Source organism: Camelus dromedarius, chromosome 3 (genome assembly GCF_036321535.1).
Source record: "Camelus dromedarius isolate mCamDro1 chromosome 3, mCamDro1.pat, whole genome shotgun sequence".
In the NCBI taxonomy this organism is placed as follows: domain Eukaryota; kingdom Metazoa; phylum Chordata; class Mammalia; order Artiodactyla; family Camelidae; genus Camelus; species Camelus dromedarius.
This window is the reverse complement of record NC_087438.1, coordinates 84,481,608-84,503,055: the sequence shown is the minus strand read 5'-3', so window position 1 is coordinate 84,503,055 and position 21,448 is coordinate 84,481,608. Positions and strand designations below refer to the sequence as shown.

General features: G+C 41.3%; 1 protein-coding gene across 2 annotated transcripts in view; it reads right to left on the bottom strand.

Annotated features, from left to right (window-relative positions):
• The window catches only part of SNCAIP (synuclein alpha interacting protein), a 141,033-nt gene that overhangs the window by 46,458 nt on the left and 73,127 nt on the right, over window positions 1-21,448 (bottom strand). For both annotated transcript variants that reach the window (XM_064483446.1, XM_031448896.2), the window contains exon 3: window positions 10,225-10,297. In XM_064483446.1, coding sequence (XP_064339516.1) covers window positions 10,225-10,297 — 73 coding nt within the window. The remainder of the gene's footprint in view (window positions 1-10,224; window positions 10,298-21,448) is intronic.

Genomic DNA, 21,448 nt, shown 5'->3' with positions numbered 1-21,448 from the left:
AAAAGACAATGTGTATTTTTAAAGTTCTTCCAAATGCTATTTCTTAATTAGAATTTTCCTAAAATGTCCTGCATCTCAGATTTTAAAATTGCTAATACATCTGTGTAAAACTTTCTCTGTTTCTGACTCCAAGGCAAGTGCATGATGTCACTAGACATCTTCACAGCAACTCTGGAGGACAGTTGAGCAGCTTTTCTGTAGTCTCACTTGAAAATGAACGAGAACTTAGGGAATTTTAAGTGTTACATGGAAAATTACATACTGTGCTGATTGCTCAATCAGGACCGAGGTTTCCTGATTCCAACTTCCCTTCCATAACACTGCAGAAATGCCTTATCACAATTAAAATTATTCCCTAAACATGCAATTCACATTTCTCTATTTGGGTCACATGTGGCAATGGAATCCCAGAAAACAGCAGTAGAACTTGGTTGTACTCATTTCAGAATCATTTACCTAAATCCCAAACTGCACTCTCTGCCTAGATATCAGTAACCACTGACTATGAAGCAACATTAGGACAATGGTTTTCAATAACAAGTTTTCTCAGAAACAGGTGAGTGGAAGAATTTCCCTACTTTATCTTCAGCGGCATCAGCCTAAATTTAGAGTCGTTTTATCACCAAGAATTTGTTCTGATTTCAGCTGCCAATCCCTTTAGCTGGTTAAAGGTGGCAGTTTCTTTCCAATGTAAGCAAGAAACACAAGGATGTAATAAAGCTTCTTTAGAAGTGCTAAAGTAATTGGCAGAATGCTGAAAGATGCTCACAAGCAGGGTCCATTCATCCCATGAAATCTGCTGAATGTTCTCTGTGCACATGGATCTAGGGGTGCAGAGGTGAACAAAACAGACATAATCACCATCCTCATGGCAGAAGCAGACAGTCCAACAAGTACATAGATGAATGAGCAATTGCAAAATGCAAAGTGCTTTGATGGAAACAAGGAAGGTATTGGAACAGAGAACAGCTGAGAAGCCTCATCATGGAGATGACATTTCAGCTAAGATCTGGGGATGAGAAGACAATTCTGTGAGGATCTGTGGGGAAATACAAGAGAAAAGACAGTTTTGTGAAGATCTGCATAGAAGGAAGCACATTCTCAAATGTCTAATGCAGGAGAGCATCTGGCAGGTTCCATAATTCTCATATCTAGAGCAGAGTGAGCCAGGGTAAAGGAGCTAAAGATGAAGTTGTGGGAGGCTGTCAGGGGCCAAATCACTTGGGGGTTTACTGGCCACAAAAAGGACTTTGGTTTATATTTTAAGTGAAATAGGGTATCCTTAGGGGGATTTCACGAGCATGAAATGATCTGCTTTGCATTTAAAAATGTATCTTTCTGCCTATTCTGTGGGAAATGTGGGGTGGCAAGGATTGATGGTGAAGACAGAAGTGACACTAATTCGTGGTCCTTAACCCAGATGAAACCTAAAGGTGGCCTGGCCTAACTGGTGGCTGTTGAAATGGAGAGAAGTGGACAGATGAGGAGTGACTCTGAGCACAGAGGACTCGGGACCTGCTGATAGACAGATGTGGAGATGAGGGAGGGGAGGGTCCTGGCTTCAGTCCCTGAGTGGATGTTTCAGTGCTGATTGCTGAGGGGGAGTCTAAGGAGAAACAGGTTGGGGATGGGGATTCACGGATTCCTCTTAAGAATTTCACGAGATATTCCACGTAGATATCAAGTGGGTCATTAACTAGGAGGCTAGAGTGCTGGGGCGAGGAGCTGCAGCAAGTAAGAGGCATTTGAAGCCCTGAGAACAGATTAGGTATCAACCCAGAGAGATTTAAGAGATTGAGGAGAGAGTATCGTATTGAATACTTCCGTCCCCCTTGGATACCTAAAGGTCAAGTAGAGAAGGAGGAGGAGTCACAAAGGAGACTAAGGAGATGTCAAAGTGTTGCAAGAAAAACGAGGAGAGAGATGGTGTCATGGAGCCAAGAGAGGAGAAAGTTTCTAGAAAGGTGTGGCCAATAGTCTCAAATAATGCAGCAAGGCCAAGATGAGAACATCTGTGTCAATGGATTTGGCAGAATGGAAGCTGTGACCTTCCCCAAAGAGGTGGAAGTCGTCCTGGAGATATTTAAGGTGAACAGGAGGTGGGGACTGGAGATGGGGGTTCCCTTAACTTTTCAATGGAGGTTGGTTATAAATGGGGCCTGAGATGGGGAGAGAAAGGAGCAGAGAATTAGGGTGGGAGCCACTGGAGTGGGTACTATTTGCTTGGTTTTTTAAGACAGGAGATAATTAGAGTGTTCGTATGATGATATATATATAGAAAGATATCAATGCTGCAGGCGAAAGAAGAGACAACTGAATATCAAAGTGTCAAACCCAATGAAGAGAAGCGAAGCAGCTGTCTCCAACCTCAATTACAATACAAAACCCAGAGAAGTAGGCTTCCTTTCACCTCTTGACACATTCATCCATCCATCCTACCTTGGACGTTTATCAGCACTAGCACCAGGCACTGGAGATACCATAATGAACACAACTACCCCACATCGATTTTGGCTAGTCTACTAGAGAAAACCGATATGAAAACTAGCATCACATTATTTATACTTAAAAAAACACAGATATTTAAGGAAGTGAAAAAGTACAAGGAGCTGGGAAATAAGATAATAAATTGGGGAAGGGGTGCTAATATAATCTAGGCTTGCACTGTCCAAAATGAAGCCACTGGACACCTATGGCTATTAAGCACTTAACATGTGACAGGTGGTACATGCTGAAATGATAATAATTTTGATATGCTGGGTTAAATAGAAGGTACCAAATCAACTCATCTATCTATATTTTTAATGTAGTTATTATAAAACATTTAAATTATGGAAACAGCTTGTGTTATACGTCTATTAAACAGTGGTGGTGTAGGGAGTCAGGTAGAGTGGCCCTGAGGAGGTGAACTTGGAGGTGAAAGGACATCTCATGTGAAAGAACAGAGCATGTCTGAAGAACTGAAGGAGGTTCCCTGATGTGACTGGCAGGCAGAACGCAGGAGGCGAGCGGCATTTGAGGAAGCTCGCTGACCCAGGAGAAGAAGAGAGCTTCCCATTGTATGTCTTGAGAACCACCCTGGAGAACTAGTGCTTGATTGTGAGCATGGAGTGACATGACACCTCATCATGGACAATGGATTAGCACCAAGGTGGCCTAAATCAGTGCTTCTCAAACTTGAACATGCGCAAATGAATCACCTGGAGAGCTTGTTAATCTGATTCTCCAGTCTGCACTAAAGCCTCAGAATTTGCATTTCTTTTTTTTTTTAATAGAGGTACTGGGGATTGAATTTAGGACCTTGTGCATGCTAAGCATGCACTCTACCACTGAGCTGTACCCACCCCAGCATTTCTAACAAGCTTCCAGGTGATGCTGGTGGTGCAGGTTCTGGTCCTGGACCACACTGTGAGATGCAGGGGCCTGAGCAACCCACTGCCATAGAAGGGTCTGGGCTTCTGCAGATGACTCCTTCTCTCTCTGAGGGTCCTTCAACTACGAGATTCTAGGATTCTGTTTCTATTACTTGAGTTTTTAATGCCTTTTTTAAGAGTCAGGGCAAAGGAAATCCGTGGACAAAGAGCGCTTATTTTAAATGCGAAGAGCCCCTTGAGAGACAAAAGGAAAAGGAAGTGCTTTCAGCAATAAGTGGGGTGTTCTCAGAGATGTTATGAAGCTCCAAAACTAGGAACAGCCCTCCACCTCCCCAACACACACTCTTTCTGTTGCCCTGGATGGGGAAGATGGAACAGGGAAAACCACTTCTCCCTCAGGAAGGGACTGAAGGACATCACTGCGAAGCCGCACAAGGTGAAAGGCACTTGGCTTCTGCATCAGTTTTGCCTTGTTCCCTTCCTGCCTCAGTGACGCTCTAGATGAGGTGATAGATGCTCTAGAGAGATCTCTACTTCTGATTTCTCATCCATCCTTACCGCAGGTTCCCTTGAACCCATTTCTACAAGACGAGCTTTCAACACCAGTTTTGAGGGTGGGAGATATGTTCCTTAGAGTCCAAAAACACCAAAACATGGGAGAGGAGACTGAGTCTTTGCTCTGAAGTTTTTTCTCCCTCGAATACTGCCTGATTCCTGACTTTCTTAATTCCACAACCTTCTAGAAAATCGGGGAGCTGTGGTGCCTATATCTATGGACTAAGCAAAGGGAAGAAAAGTTCAAGTTCAAGAAGACAGGGCAAAGATGCTATGTGTCTAAGCCCTGCCACTTCCAGCTCTTTTCATTATTTTTGACACTGCTAGGGTTTTACTTTTAACTTTTCCATCACCCCCTGCTCCTCTCTTTCCCCTCACCCTTTCTCCCAGAAACATAAGCAAAGTGTTAAGAGATGAAAGGCAGACAGAGCAGGCCGCTCTGCTTTCCTGAGTAAGTCCTGAGGTTCATTCAAAATAATGGCCATGCACATTCTGTAACGGCAGAAAAAAGCAGCAGATAAAACTGCCCTTACAATATGATTCCAACCATACAAAAAATATGCCTCCTGAAAAAAATACTAGAAAGAAAAACAGCTATTTTGTATTGGTGGCATAGTTAATTGTAGTTTTTATCTTCCACTTTAAAAATTAGGTTACCTTTACAATTTTGTTAAAGAAAAACAAAAAAATAATTGTTTTATTTGACTAACATTCTCATCCAGATGTTTCACTGTATGTAAATTTTTACTGGAGTTAAATAAAATCTTTGTCATAAACAGTTGATTCTTTGCTGCATCAGGCTGAGGTGTTCATTGTATTGATAGAGATCTTAGCAAATGCATTTCCCTATTCCCTGAGTTGATTTTATATTAAATCATGTGAAATGGATTAATCAGTGGGCTTTTGATTTAAACTGCTGTATCAACTTTCACTTTCACGCTCTTAGCATGAAACCTTAATAAAATTGAAAACAGGAGGTTTATATATTTAGTATCATCAGCTATGTCTCAGCAGTGTCAAGAGGATAAATTTCATGTCAATGTATTATTCTTCGTGCTGGTTTGAAAATCTTAGAAAACCATACATTTTCAAAGGTTCAGGGTTTGTCACAAAATGTGCATGCATAGGGACTAAAAATATAGCAAATTTGCAATACTTTTAAATATACATCCAAAATGAGTTTCACCAGATACTAAATTTTAAAAGTATGATTTCCCTTTGCTCACTGTCATACTAGTGATCTTCTCTACTATTCCAGGTATTGAAATTCTTTCAGGATCTCTTCTCAAACCCACCCTAGGGCTATTTATTACTGTTACATAACTGAGTTTTCCAACCTCAGCACATCTAAGTTCTCAGATGCAAAGCTGTAGTAATATTTATCTGCTTTCTTTCATAAGAAAATTATACAATGAGCTAAGCAGATACATATTTTGAAAGAATCACAAAATATTTAAAGCGCCATGAATTGAAACAAATGTGTATTTGAATGCCCAATTAATTAAAAAAACTCAAAGTCAATGAAATTGAATATGTTTGATTTGAACACCATATGTCGACATAACGTACTTGGTCCTCATATGGAGGAAACCACAGAGAAGAGTTGACACTCACTGCCTTATGCTGTCCTACATGAGTAGCAGGGATTAAGCAGAGAATACATGCAAACATTTCACAAATAACTTCCTTTTACAGGGGCAAATTTTTCACACATAACTTCCTTGATGCTAATACTGCACCCACACTACTAGCCACCTGTAGATCCTTGGACTACAGTTGCTGTTCAGTGCACTCAACTTCACAGGGGCTCTGGAGTCAGCAGACCTGGTTTTGAATGCAGAACTCTGGGCAACTTATTCGCTCTCTGTGAGCCTCAGTTTCCTCATCAATTAAATGGGCATAATACAGTCCTCCCTCAGAAAATAATTTTGGGGGCAAACAAGCTGTTTACAGAAGACTTGGCACAATGCCTGGTACACTGAGCACCTGAGAAAGAACTGGGAACTCTCAGAAACAGCTGTGCAGCTCCAGGCACAGGCAACGTTTCTTCTCAGGCCTTCAATTCCTACTTCTTCCTCTCCCTCTCGCCTGCCTGTGGTATCTGCACTTCCTTCACACTTCTTTCCAAAACTTGTTTTTCTCACAAAAATTTAATTTAGTCATGGTGTAGTGTAACTGATGGCAAAAGGATTTAAAATATTATCCCTGTCAGGGGAAAACAGAGATTTTAATAGGAATCAATGCCTTCAGCTAAAGGAAGGGCACTCCCAGGGGCAGACCCATGGGCACTGGTGAGCTAGTGAAGGTGCAGGGACGCTGCCCAGGCCCCTGACAACCTCAGCTATGTGCCTCCCTCAGGGCCCAGTGTGGAGCCCAGGGTCCAGGGATGCAGCAGGTGAGCCCTGGGCTGTATCTCTCACAGAGAGGCTTCCGAGGGCCACCAACAGGGCTCGCTTGAACTCTGCCTCCTCTGAAAACACTTGAAAAAACAGGCAAAGAGGGCAGGCATGACTCTTGACTTTGTAGCCCATGAGGGAAGGCAGGACAGGTGTGTGGTTAAGTCCTGGGGTTGATCTGCTGGGCTGACAGGTTCCCATAAGACCATATGTGGGATGACCTTGGGTTGAGTTCTGGGTGCACCACTTCTAAAAGGGATGCTGGGAAACTGTAGTCACCCACAAGAAAGCCAGAAGCATGAGCAGAAGACACTCAAAACTGTGGAGGGAAATTATAGTCTGGAGAAGACAGAACCCAGGGTGACTGCTACCTCCAAACACTTAGTGGCAGCCTTGCTGCGGGCAACTGTCCTTCTCTATGGCTCCAAAGAACCATGGTCAAGGACTGAAAATTTGATGGACACTGATTTTGGTTGAAGAAAAACTAACCTTCATGAATGGGAAGCTTCTTGAGACTGTGAGCTCCCTGTGACCGAAGTGACAAAATACAGGCTGGACAACCCCACGGTCAGGGTAATAAGGATCGCTTTCAAAGATCTGATGGCGTTTGAACTACATTATTATTATCATTTGCCTTTAAAAATTCAATTATAATTACAACACATTTTCATTTAACTTTATAGAATAGTTGAAAAAATAAAAATACAAAGAGCACCTGTATAACCTTTATCCATATCTTTCCACTGTCAACACTATACCCATCTGCTTTTATTATTTGCACCTTCCCACGTTCTCTCAAACTAGATGATTTCTAGGGTGGTTTCTTCTACTGGGAGTTAGAAATCTAAAGGTTGAAGCTTCTTTCCATCTAATAAGTTTTTAGAAAAATAGGGATCCTGCTGGCAATGCTCTTCCCAGCATTTATCACTCTTACCACTATCTGAAATGATCCAGTTTATTTACTCATTTGCTTGCATGTCGTCCGTCACCCCCTAGAATGGAAGTGCTGTGAGAACAGGGGTCTTATCTACATCTTGTTCTTCCCTGTGTCTGCAGTGCATAGAATGGAGAACACAAAGGTTAGCTGTGGAATGAATAAATAAAAGAACAAATGGGTCCGAGGACACCTATCTAGCCAAAGACTTGTTAGTACAAGGATGGATGTTAACATCTGACAATCTACAGAAAACAGAAAATGCCTAAATACTTCAGAAAGGTAAAGAGATAACATCTTTGTCAGGTGGAGTACGTTCTAAGTGGCAGAAGGTTTAGGGAAATGTTCCCCTGGAGGGTGCCCCATCAGAAGAAAATGTGGCCTCTTCTCAGAAGCCAAGGTGTTTTCTGCTGCCACCTGTTTGAAAAGACAACCATGAAGATGGAAATCTGCAAATGCTCTTGGAACAAATTCCTCCTAGGTTGTTGAAACAAGAAAGATTGGGAGGCACTGGTAGGAGTGTGGGGGTTATTTCTACATGTGAATGCCTGCACAACTAACTGAGATCACCTCAGTTCTTTCAGAAATGGATGGTGAAAACTTTACCACATTGAGATTTCTTTCAAAGGAGCTCACAGACAATTCTACAGTGATACTTTGAAGAGACTGAGTTTTCCATGTGTTTCTTTTTCTAGGATCACTCTTGCTCTATTAGAAAGTGGTTTACCAGCCTCCAAATGGTCCATCAAAGGAGGTGAACATGTGATTCCATTAAAGAGGACTGAGTTGTTCCCTCACACATCCATTTCATGTCAGGTCTAATTATTGGTGATTACCTTGAGCAATGGATCTATGCTCTGGGTGATGTTTAAAAGCTTTTGAACTTGAAACTGGCTTTCTTCTTAACCACAGAATAAATGTGTAACATCAGCTATTGTGGAAGTGGCTACAAGTCATAAGACCTGGAGAAAATGGAATAAACCAGCCCCAGGAAAAATTATTTTTAAAAGCTTCTGTTAATTCACTTAACTTGGTAAGCAAGAGAAGCTATTTAACAGAGAAAAGGAATTTTCCACTTCATTGGAGAGGGAAAATGCTAACTTTTAAAGTTTTCAAAGGATAATATCCTAAAATTAAATCATTGTCCCTAAGTGCAGCTATCTGAGAGACAGTATATGTAATGGATAAGAGCAGACTCTAGAGCAGACTTCCTGGGGCTGGAATTCCAGCTCTGTAATGTAATTGCTGTGTGACTCTGGGTGAGTTAATTAACTTCTCTGCTCTGTGCCTCAGTTTGCCCATCTGTAATATAAATATCCTAATAGTACTTGTTAGGTAATAGTACTTAAGTTCACAGGGATTTTAGGATTAATTGCATTAATATAAGTAAAGGGCTTACAGTACCTAGCACATTAAAAACTACTGAAGTATTTGCTATTATTTTTTCTCTCTTACTCCCCATCTCCAACTTAAAAAAGAAAGAAAGAAAGAAAATCTTGTACCTACAAAGTACCTTCAGATACATCACCTAATTCTTATCCTAACAGTAGCGTGGTAACACTGGCAGAACAAGTTTCTTTTTTCTGTTATAGATAATGAGTCAGAGGCTCACGGTCATCTAACTGATGGACAGCTGAATGCTGACTCAGATGGAGGTCTCTGGACTCCGAGGCTGGGGCCTGTCCACTGCGTCTGCTGCTTCTGTCACTGATCACAGTCAGAGGTTCAGCTTTGAACCTGGCGATGCCTTGTAAGGAGGCACAGCCTGGTAAGCATGATGGCCAAAGCCTCTGTTAAATCCCACAGAAACTTGAGTGTGCTTGAAATTAAAACATTTTTTAAAAACCAAGATAAATGAAAACTTTCATTTGAACTTAAAACTATCTTCTGTGATGTTTCTGACCCACACATTGAAGCATTACTTTCACTTACACCAAAAAACCCCAAGATAAACAAACCTAGATAGACTAATTATTTTCTCCATTTCATCTAAACAAAATGTCAAAAGAAAACAAACAGTCCAGAGAAAAGTAAATTAGCTTTCTACAGGTCCTTTCAGTTCAAAAGGCCTAGAATTTTAGTAGTGGCATAGGTAAGGACCATCTATTTATTTTTAAGCACGATGCACATAATTCACAGATTATCTTAAGTCTTCCATCATCTGTGGTTCTCAGGATTCCAGTTACTATCAGAGGTCCAGCTTTGGCAAGGTTAATGGTGATGCTTCAGAGTAATTACTTGGAAAAATAACAAACATCATTTCATAGTTTAATATGCTATGGTATCATTCCCATCAATATCCTTTTTATTTTCATTTTTGCCCATCACAGAGAGAAAAGCAGAGAGGCTTAACTTGATTTACAGAGGGGAAAAACAACCCTGAATGTACTTTTTTTTTGTCAGGGTGGAGGGGTGTGCAGGGAGAAGAGGTCAGCCAGCTGGTTTTCATCTATATGCCATAATTCTCTGTTTAGTTTACACTATTAAACTCCAAAGCTCTGCTTTAATCTTAACTGTTACAGTATGCTTACTGCAGATTCTATCATGTCGCGTCCCTGATAGGGTTTCAGACTTTGGCAAGGCACCATCCCCCAAGCTGGTCCTCGCCATATGGGTAGTAAATGCATCCAACATTTTTTCATTGGCGCCTGCATCATTATGTTTTGTCACCAATGGTTTCTCGGGTTTTCAGTAAATTGCTGCGTATACTGTGGTTTGGAGCTGCCGCAATGATCGCCTACACTTATTTGTATACAGCCGAGTCCTCATTAGGGCCTCCCTGTCCAGTTAGCCTTTGGAGGATGACCGAACATCTGCTTATTGAGGGTGGGGGTGGGTGAGCAGAGAAGCCATAAAAGAAGAAAACAGAAACCAAGAGCAACCAGTGTGAGGGGAGAGAGCTTCCAGGGAGTCCCCCACACTTGGAAAGTCAGGACGGAGAGGAGAGGTGGGGAGCGAAACATACCTGATCTGTCTTCGTTTTGCGAATCACATCTTCGGCACAGTTCCGGGATGGTCTTGAGTGATGTGACTGAATACTGAATAGGAAGTCAAAGGAGAGAGAGCGTAAAATTTAAAATGAGAGTATTACATTGGCTCAAACTGGCTAGAAAATCAAAACACAAGAAGTGATACTTGAGTACAACACGTATATCCAGAAAGTCTATCTAATTTTACCCTAAACGGGCTGCTGGATGATCTGGCAGCGTCCCAAACTCTACCCACAAGCATGTCAGTAGATGCACATTAAAAAGAGGGCTGCACGGGGGAAGGATATAGCTCAAGTGGTAGAGCGTATGCTCAGCACTCAAGAGGTCCTGAGTCCATTCGCCAGAACCTCCTCCAAGCGGAAATCAAGGAATAAACCTCATTACCTCCCCCTCATTAAAAAAAAAAAAAAAGAGGGCTGGACAGTTTTTTAACAAACAAGGTGGAGTGTATCCAGCAGACATTCTATCTCTTCTGCTACTTGTGGAAGATGGAAGGATTTTTCTGACCTTGACAGTTTCTAGAAGACAGCCATAATACTTCCATTCTGAATCCCAAGAGCGAATCTACTCGTGAGAAGCCAGGAGGAGGAGCACCCAGCTTCCTGGGGCATCCAGGGAAGCCAGGAGCCGTATCTCTTGGATGACAGAAATGTCCCTAAATGTTGCCACCTGCCACAGATTTTACTGTACTCTCCATGGGAAATACTGAGGTAATGTTACAAAAAGCAAGAGGAGCATGGCTCTGTGTTTGAAAGCTCATCTATTCCACGTACAGATTAGTCTGAATTGAAAGAAGCCGCCTCGCAGGCTCAGCCCCAGCACCAACTCAGGGGCCGGCTATCAGGATAACAAATTATGACATAAAGGGGCATAAAATCAGAAGAGCTACAACAAATGTAAAATCAATAGCTATGATATATGGGGACAATGTCTGATGCCAATCAATCTTTCTTTGGAGAAGGGTGTTTTCAAACAAAATAAATAGGATGAACTCTCTTTAATTAGAGGCCAAGTCAGGGACTGTCTTCAATCATACTTTAATTCATAAAACATAGCTGCCTAAAAATAGTTTGCTCTGTACCTTTAAGAACAATGTTCTTAGCTAAATGAGCATGTATTTGGAATGACTTCACTGTTGCAGAACTGGGAGGGGGATGGAGAAAAAAACCGTTTAATCTAAAAGAAAAATGATCATGGGAAACTCATTAGGATTATTCTAGCATTACAAGTGAGGAATGTGTAATTAGGACACATTTGTCAATAAGAAGGTGCTTTCGTTAGCTTGATATTGACAGATGAAGTAAAGTGTCTACATTGAGACCCCCCCACACCAGCCATCTCCCCACCCCTGTGCTTTCCACACAGTATCAGGACAGCAAGACAGAGGGAGGGGCAGTTGGAGCTATTGTCAGTTTGCCAACTGCACATCACAAACAAATTAAATTTCCAGGACTTCCAAGTGAAAAACGAAATCTCAGATGACTAATTAGAGAAATTACTCTTACCTATCTGATGCAATAACATCCTGTTTACCTTGGCCATTCCTCAGAGACTACAGGTGCTCTGGCAAACCCACTCACACACTTCAGGGAGGGAGGACTGCCTCTTGAGCCAAAAATGAACTCCAAGGATTTCTTTTCCCCTTTTACATTATGTTCTTTGGGAGTGGGGCATAATATATAGAAGGCATTTTTGTTACTAATAAGTTACCTTATGTTTCTGGCCAAGTACAAGCTCTCTAAGGAAATCTGGTAGCTTCTTGAGACCAGCTGGTACAGGTTAAATAATTACACAGTCTGTAATTCAATTAAAACTGGGCCTTTTGTTTCGGCTGCCATGTGCTCCATGAAAGCACCCTTTGGCAAAGTCTTACCCTCTTTCCTTTTTCTTCCCCTTTTCTTCCAAGGCAAAATTTTAGAAAGAAGAAATTTAAGATTGATTGTGTTTAAATACAGTTAATGATAAATTCAATAAGTTTCTCAGTAGGCTTAATGACACGTATTTCATTAAACCAGGCATGCTGCTATCTGCATTTCCAACCACATATATCCTATCTGCCACCCCACAACCCCAAGGTCAGGCACGTCAAAATCTCCGATTTATTAGCTGCACCTTCAACTCTTCCAATTTGACCTCAAAGGTCCACAGGGTGCAATCACTTTTAATTTGATGAAGTTTAAATTTGAACAGCACAGGCTTCCTGGTTGGTATGGGGACTGAGCTCCAGGCAGAGACTAGCCTGGCTGAGCTTCACCCACTGTCTCGACCTACATCACACCTGGCAGCTTTGCTGCTTCACCCCTGGTCATACAGGGAGTCACTTTTGTGAAGGCATCCATCTTAATTCCTTGGGAATAATGACACTGATGAAAAAGTCATGTGCTGCTCCTGGCAATGGAAATAAAAAATACAGCAGTCTAAGAAAAAGATGGTATGGTGGCCAGAAAAATCAAAGTTTTGAATAATTGTAAGGGTATATGGAATGTCAAATGCAGCAGTGACTCCAATCTACCCTGTGAACAAATCTGCCATTCTTTATAAGGACACACAGGAGAAAATCAATTTGTGGATTTTAGTAAGTACAAACACTGCTCTTTGGATAGAAGATAAACCTTAAGGAAGTGTTCTATAAAAAGTTAAGTTGTGATACGAAGAGATGCAGAGGAAACACACAATTCACAAAACGAACACACAACAATTTTTCATATTTGCAAATTTGGGAATAAGCAAATGACCCAGGAAGTCTCCCCTCACGAGTGCACTGTACTACCACCTGGGAGCTGAAGGAGAAGACCCCCCAGGCCTTCACCCCAGTTCACAGGTCAGATGGCCAGTTCCCAGGGTAGCAACTACTGTTACTTTGGCCCTAACAGAACCAAAACCCAGTATATCTTCCCTGTCTCTTGACCCCAATCCAAGACTTTATAGTCTGTACCCTGGATTCCTATTATCCGTGGGTGATAAGAAAGGAGAGGGGGCTTGCATATGGCAGAGAAGACTATTTCCTATCTCTGTGTTGCTCTCTAATTTATTCTTTCTCTAAAAATCTCCCAGAGGTCATTCTTTGTAGAAACAGCCTTTTTGATCTAGACTTCTTTTCCACTCCTCCATCATGCCTTAAGAAAAGCCTCTGCTAAAGGTTGTCCAGTTGTCTCTGCGTCTTCAATGTCCCTGTGCATTCAAAGTTTAGTTCCCCTCCTCAAAGTTTCTTTACTCTGGAGGCCAGCTTGCCTTCAGTGCCTTCCCCTGGCCAGGGAAATGTCCCTGCTCTGCAAGGCCAGCTTGAGTTCTGCCTTCTCTATTAAATCCTGGGTGATTGCTTCAGCCCTTACTGACCTTACTCTTTTCTGCCATTGATAAAAAATAAAATAATAATAATAATAATAAAAACCGCCTTGCCTTATGCTCCGTTTTCCACATGTTAGTGTTGGCTCCGACAAGCGCATGAGGAAAAGAATGATACCCTTGACTTGTACATATGCATGGCACATGATGACTTATTAGCTGTTTGACTGAAATACTAAGCTGTACACACATTTGATAGATCCCTGAGCATAATATTAATAGATGTTCAAGGGAGTTCTTTCATATTTAGGTCATAAGTGGGAGTTTCTTCTGTGCTTCCATACTTGCACTAGAATTAACTAGCTTTCTAAAATGCAAATTTGACTAAGGCGCTTCTCTGTTTCAAATCCTCCAGTGGTTTTGCACTGCCTACAGGACAAAGGCCACATGCCTTGGTATGGTTCATGTAGCCCTCCGTGACCTCAGACTAATCTCTCACCCGTGTCCACTTCTTTTGATTGTAGTGATACCAAATTTCTTGTGGATCCCCTACAATACCTTCTCTGGTCCTCCCGGATGGAACTTACCCCAGCTTTCAAAGTGTGGTTAAACCAGCGACATTAACACCATCTAGGAACCTGTTAGGAATTCACATTCTTGGGCCCCATCCCAGAAACTCGGAGGGCACAGCCCAGCAATCTCTGTTTTTATAAAGGTGATCCTGATGCAGACTGAAGTTCAAGAACCACCGCCCTACCTTATCTCCTTATCTTAGGCACGCGTCCATTATAGAATCTATCACATGGCATTTCACCTACATGCTTACATAACTGCTTTCTCTGCTTTCTGAGGGTGGTGGACAAGATTTTATTTACCAAAGATACTAGGTACTTATTGAACTCAGAAAAAGGAATACCCCATGTAGCCCATGATTTTAGTGTCAATAAAAATAGTAATAATGATGGTAGTTATATTTTTAGTAAATCTCCTAACTATGAGTTTAGCAATGTCATCGTGGTATATTTAAAAGAATAAACCCTTCTAATATATCAACAGCATGAATGCTGCTTGATGCCTTAGCTTTTGGTATAAAGAACAATGGATGTGGAGCCAGAAGCTCTGGATTCCAGTCCTCATTCTGACATTTCTTAACTCTGCAGTTCTGGACAAATAAATCATTTCCTATCTCTGGGACTCAGTTTCTTTATAAAACACAGATAATTATAGGAGATAATGTAAGTGAAGTCAGTTTGCAAGCTGTGAAATGATGTTAAATGTTTTGGTCTCTTCGCTCTAACACATTTTCCGTGTGTACTACAGCTCTTCCCTTGTCTTCCTTCCTCTCATGATGTCAAGCTCAGTAGATCAAAACGTGAGAACGGATGAGGCAGGAAGAGGGGGGCCAAGTCGGGACTGGGAAGGAAAGGAGGGACAGCCCAGCCTGTCTTAGCACATTATTTGGCTTCTCTGGTCTTTCTTCATCCAAGAGAGCCCATGGCCAAGAACAGACACTGAAACTTAACTTCACAAATCACACAGAGTTGCTATGACATAAGACAATCCTACACATCTCCGGCTTACGCCAGTCAACGTTGTCACTCTGCCATGCAAAATAGTTTGAGCACGCATGGGATTCACAACAACATAGTGTGATCCTCACACTGGGCTTTGGGGCTCTCTGACCACCCTACATACTGCTCAGGACTGAAAAGCTTTGGCCCTTACCCCTGAGAACTAGAGCCAGTTGGGTGAACAAGCAGACATTACTCAAATGGCCACGAGCCACAGAGAGTGAAAGAACTAAAATCCCAAGTACCTATTCAGGCTAGAGACTGTTAAACAACTAAGGTCCCATTAAGTTTCCAAAAGAAACAATCAAGCGAGTCATCCAAACAACTATCCTGAAATTCATGATTTCTCACATAGCTCTCCAAAATTCCAGCAGGCATCTCAAGAGTCATGCAATAAAATGACAAAAATGTGAACACGCAAAGCTGGTAGTGAAAGCAAAAACACACAGCTGAAGTGAGATTTTTCAGAAACACAGTATTTTTTTTTTAAACTATGACCTCCTCTCCAATGGCCTGACCTTCCAATTCAGGAAGTGTCCTGACTTCACACCCTCCCCAAGAGATCGCGCCGTTTGCCCTTCTCTGGGGATGTGGTACTGACGACTCACCCCTTCAACACTAGCCCTCTGCTTGTGCTTAGATCTCCTCCTCTCCCATCTCCCCAGACTCATGCTCTACCATCACCCCCTCCTCTCTCCGTTTCAGCTACTCTCTCAACATCAAATCTCTCCTCGGATCCTATAAAATGAAACAAACATCCCTGCTGCCTCCTCTATTGGCCACAGGTGGACTTTCCTGCTCTTGGGTTCACAGCTATCTTTGTTGAAAGAATTGCCTTGGTTCCTGTCTCAACTTCCTCACGTCTGCATTCACTCCTCCAGCCACAACCACATGGCTTCTGTGCCATTACCTGCAGGCTCTGCTCTCACTGTGGCCACCAATGAGCCTTAACCAGGAAACCCAGTGGCACTTTTCAAACCTTTCCTTTCTAATGACCTATTTCCCACTATCGATCACTTCCTTCTTTACACTCTTTAAATCATCCCTCCCCTCTTTTTATCTCCCTTGGTTTTCCTCCTATATCTCTGAAAACTTCTTTCCTATCTCTTTAGTAGAAGCCTCTTTTTCCTTCTACTGCATGGGACACACTTCTGCACATTTCCTTCCTTGGAACATTCTTCCCTTTCCACATTCCATGTTTCACAGGTGACTTCACTGACTCCCATAGCTCCAAACACCACCTCTACATAGGGCAGACATTGGTGATCTACATTTTCATATATCTATCCCAGCCTGATCTAAATGTATTTTTTCCCACCATTCAGTCTCTATTAAAGGAAAGTATTGTAAATAATCCTATTTTCAAATGTATTTGATTTTTGCTCTTATTCCTAGGTTTTATCCTATGTTCCAAGAAGTACTTAAAAATTAATAATCAAATTCTTCTATGCTAAGGTATTGCTTGTGGTTGATACTTGGGAAAATTTAGTAATCCTTTCTGACCATATTAAAATATACCAGGAACAACTCTATTCTAATGCTAATACCTGTAATCAGGCAAAAGACAAAGACCCACAATGGGGCCTAACGGTGATGAGAGGACAGCATTGAATGACCCCCTTCTACTGTGAGAAGCGGTCATAGATGGGAAAAGATGTGGTGAATGAGGGTGCCCAGAGGTGACCAAGGGGCTGAGCAGAAGTCATTTTCAATGCAGTGGTTACATACATGGATTCTAGGACTACTGCACATGTTATATCTTGGCTTCGCCATTTTCTAGCTAATTAATCTTAGTTACTTAATCTGTGTATCATCATTTTCTTCATCTATAAAACAGGGGCTAGTGGAATCTGCATCAGAATATGGCTGTGAGGATTATGAGCTAATAATGTACAACATCAGGAATAGTGTCCAATATCTAGTATGTGTTCAATAAATGTTAGCTATTATTGCTACTGTTTACATTTAAAAGTATGAAAAATGAGGATTTAAAGTGAAGCCAAAATATTGGTAACTACTGAGGCAAAAATTACAGATGACAAAAGATTTAGAAAACAAAATTATCTTGCAGTAGGGTAGATGGCTGGCTGTAAACTTTGTTTGACTTCAGTGATTGTCTAGTTTTAACTGTGAGCCAATAATTAATCCCCACCAAAATAAAAAGGCTGCCAAGACTGGAATTTGATATTGTAATTAAATGTGACCCACCATGAAGTTAACCTGATATCATAAGGTATTCAAGTCTGTGGCATTCATGTGCAGACGCAGAACCAGGCCTGGGGCACTGTAGATATTTAATATATGTTTGTTGAGTAGAATGGCACAAAATCTAGTTTGTTCATAAATGGTAAATAGTGTATGCATAACCTGCCTAGTCAATCTCATAAATGCTATAACTATCAGGCAAGATGAGCGTTGAGGGCTATCTGCAGGGTAAGAGAAGAGGAAATACAAAAATGTGGCAGTTGCTAAATTCTTCTTGGAAATCACTCTATCCATAAGGTTGCTCTCTACCTTCTCAGGGAGAGATGTCAGTCAGGCCCAAGATTTGAAGTCCAGGGACCTGGGTTCTAGATCTGTACTCTAACAGTAGTTATGGGATGTGAATTTAGAATTTATTGTGTCTGGAAGAGATTATTCCTAATTCCTATGCCGGTGTGTATTAAGAAAACAAGATAACACAAATACGATATTAGAACAAGTGTAACGTTTTGGATGATGGGGAGCTGGAGAAGGGATGAATGAGAGGTGATTTAGACATGAATACAAGACACTGCAAAAGGAATACTGCAAAAAGTTGGGGCATTCTGAACAGCTGATGAAACTAGATCATACTGAGAAGCACTAAGGAAAGTTTAAATAGAGGTTAAGAGCAGGGCGATTGCTCAGAAGGGCAGGGCTGAGAGACGGGGACAGCGAAGAAGGGACTGAGGCAATAAGAGCCCACCTGAACATCTTGGCCACATTCTAGGAAGCACAGAGGAAAGTATAATAGGGTCTCAGACGGATTCTTTGCTAGAAAGGAGGGGCAAGACAGGTTCTTTGTACCTTCAATATCTTTCCAGCCTTTCTCGCACCTAAAACTGGAACACAAGCTGGATTCTTTCCCGCCCAACTCAGCACCTGAATCCTCTGATAAGCTCTACAAGCCCGTTCTCAAGCCCTCCCACTGCTGTGAAGTGGCTCGTGGTCAGAACGTAATGAAATCCGGGAAGCGTTAGTGGGATGAGCTGAGTAAAACGGGGTGCACACAAAACAGAGGGTAGCAGGTATTTTAGTGCAAGTAATGCCCAGTCTGTGGGAAGGAAAAATATGAAAACTCACTCAGAGTGAGATTTACTTGCCATAAGAATTTATTTTTCTACCAGAGAGTGGTTTAAGCATCTTAGGAAAATGAACCCACATAGTTCTGTGCTATTACTCAGGGTTGCAGGACTTGGGTCAAAGGGGAGAGTAAAGTGGAAGGATATTTATTATCTTGATCTCATTTGACTTGCACAAAAAATAGGCTATGCAATTACAAAAAATGTCAACTTTCATGAAAGTTGCAGTCATGGTGATACAGAAAGGCAGTAACAATTCTTGTGCTGAGGAATAGCATATTGCACTGAATTCTACTTATGTGTGTGCACATATGTGTGTGTATATTTACATGTCCATGTATATGTATATATGCACATGTAGGTGTGTGTATACATATGTGCATATACATAAATGTGCATTTGTGTTTGTATATAAATATGAGGGTGTGTGTTTACATATATACATATATAAATTTTCATATATTCTCCTTAAAATCCAGGGCAATAGGTAGAGATGGATTATTATCATTTTACAGATGGGAAAGTTGAGATACAATAAAATTAAGAGACTTGCTTAAGTACTCTTGGTTTATCTTATTTTATTTATTTACACTATATACCAACTCCCTTACTTCCACAAAGCAGTTTGCAATTACTACAGCTGGGGACAGTCATGGGCGAGATGACTGGTTCAGAGATTCTTCTACTCAACCAAGTTGCTCAGAAGAGCATTACACTATGCAGTCAAATAGTTCTGTATTTAAATCGTGACCCCTTATCTGTTTGTAACCTTATGAAAGTCATACTATCTCTCTAAGCCTCGTTTTTTTTTAACTGCCAAACGGGATGAAAATGGAGCCTGCCTCGCAGAGTTGGTGAGAGGCTTAAACAAGGTGGCTGATTTAAAGATTTCAGTGCGGGACGGGGCACAGCCAACACATGATGGTTCATGAGTGAAGCTCTTCGGTGGGTCCGTGGTTTGGCCTTTGTTTTATTCAGTCCTATATACAATACTATTTTTGAGAACAGCAAGTTGGCCACTCTTAACACAATTACTACATCGCAGCTTCTAAGAACCCTATGGTAAAATAATATTCCAGAGCATTTTTCTTCTTTAAGACAGAGAGATCTGGCTTCCATAGGAATAAAGAAGGAAATCCACAGACACATCTGCCGTGACAGTGAAGCCCTACGTTGAACCCCTGTGTTTATGCGTGTCGTCATCTCTCCCTCACAATTCTGCAGTTATTGCACAACGTTCTGCCCTTTGAGATGGATGGCAGGGTTACAAGAATGTATAGTTTAAACTCTGCATTTTGCAAAAGAGGAGCATTATTTTTGAGTCTGGGAAACTTCAAAATAACTTGATTGCCTTCTGTGTTTTGTCTCATTAGGTAAAGGCAAAAAACTGCTAGCTGTTTTTCGGTACCAATATACAGCTTGTGTTTTAATTAAAACAAGAACCAGGCTCACAACCAGAGGGGAAAATCATGAAACAGAAACCCTATAATACGTAAAAGGGCGATGGTTGGAGGGTAAGAAGGGGAGTTTTAAACACGGCATCTTTTTTGTAAACATCTTTTTCAAAAGTATTGTGCATTTTCCTTTCCCCTTCCTGCCACTAAACTAGGAAAGCCTAAGAGCTGCCAGAAAAGGAGGTTCACAGAATCCTAACAGTATAGGCACGTTTATAGCAGACTACATTGCTTGTTATGCCAGTGAATTAGCAAGTTGAACACATCTTTGTGGGTTGTTCCCCCCAATGTTAGCATCTGAATTGTCTCCATGTAGCCCTTAGAGCAGTTGTGAATTTATTGCTCCTGGGTTACCTAAGCACACCGAGAACAATCATTTCACTATTTTAGAGGTCATCTCTACTGCTCTCCCCATGAAGTCATAACATAAGCACAATAAGACTCTGGCACATTTAAGGTCTTGAACCTGGATCAGATGAACTATTATAAAATAATCTACCATGTTACAGAGATTATTAGTTAAAGCAAAGCTTCTTTAGTTTTAAATGGATCTAAATAGACCAGGGTTGGTCATCCTCATTTTAGGTCAGAAAACTCCTTGTGGCAGGGGATTTTCCTGTGCATTGCAGGATGCTGAGATGCATGCTTGGTCTCCACCTATCAGAGACTAGTAGTACCTCCTCAGTGATGACAATCAGAAGTGTCTCCAGGTGCTGTCAAATGCTCCCCAGTGGTATGGGTAAAGCCGACCCAAGAACTGAGGCCAACAGTGGATATTCTGGAGACAGTGGTCCTAACTAGCTGGGTGACCTGGGAGATTTATGCAACATCTCCACACCTCAGTTTCCTCACCTGTGAAATGAAGCTAATAAGAGTCCCTTTTTCACAGGACTGCTGTGAGAATTAAACAAGACAATGCCTATCCCTTGGGAAGTGCTTAATCAATGTTAACCATCACTATTATTTTAACAAATCTATGTGACTTCATTTCTTCCCTTCCGATTTCACTTTAAATGCAGGTTAAAGAGCCAAACAATAGGAATATACTGAAAGAGGGGAAAGTTTGAGTGCAGTTACACAACTATAGATGGAGATCTTTATTTATGTTTCAGAGTGGTTGGGTTCTAGAAGCTCAACTGTTGCATAATCCTGCATCCTAATGTGTGAAGCAGCTTCAGTTATTGCTTAACATACTCTATTATCTTTCAAGTGGAGACTCCTAATTCATCAAAATTATGAGCTGCTGCCAGATGATTCTTCTGTAAATACAACTGCTCTATTGTATTTTTTTTAAGTCTTGACATGATGCCTGGTCTTTTCCCTTGAGTTCTTTCTTCACCACTGGTCATATAAATATTATTGTAGTATTCATTGAAATAATAACAAAGCTACCATTTTAAAAAGCAACTTACTGTGTGCCAAGATAAGTGCTTCCCATATATTATTATTTCACTCAATCCTCAAAACAACCTTAAAAACTAGGTGGGTATCTCAGAGAGGCGAAGTGACTGGGTTGCAGCTAGCAAAGGTCAGAACGAGGCTGGAGCCCAGACTGGTGCCTTCAAA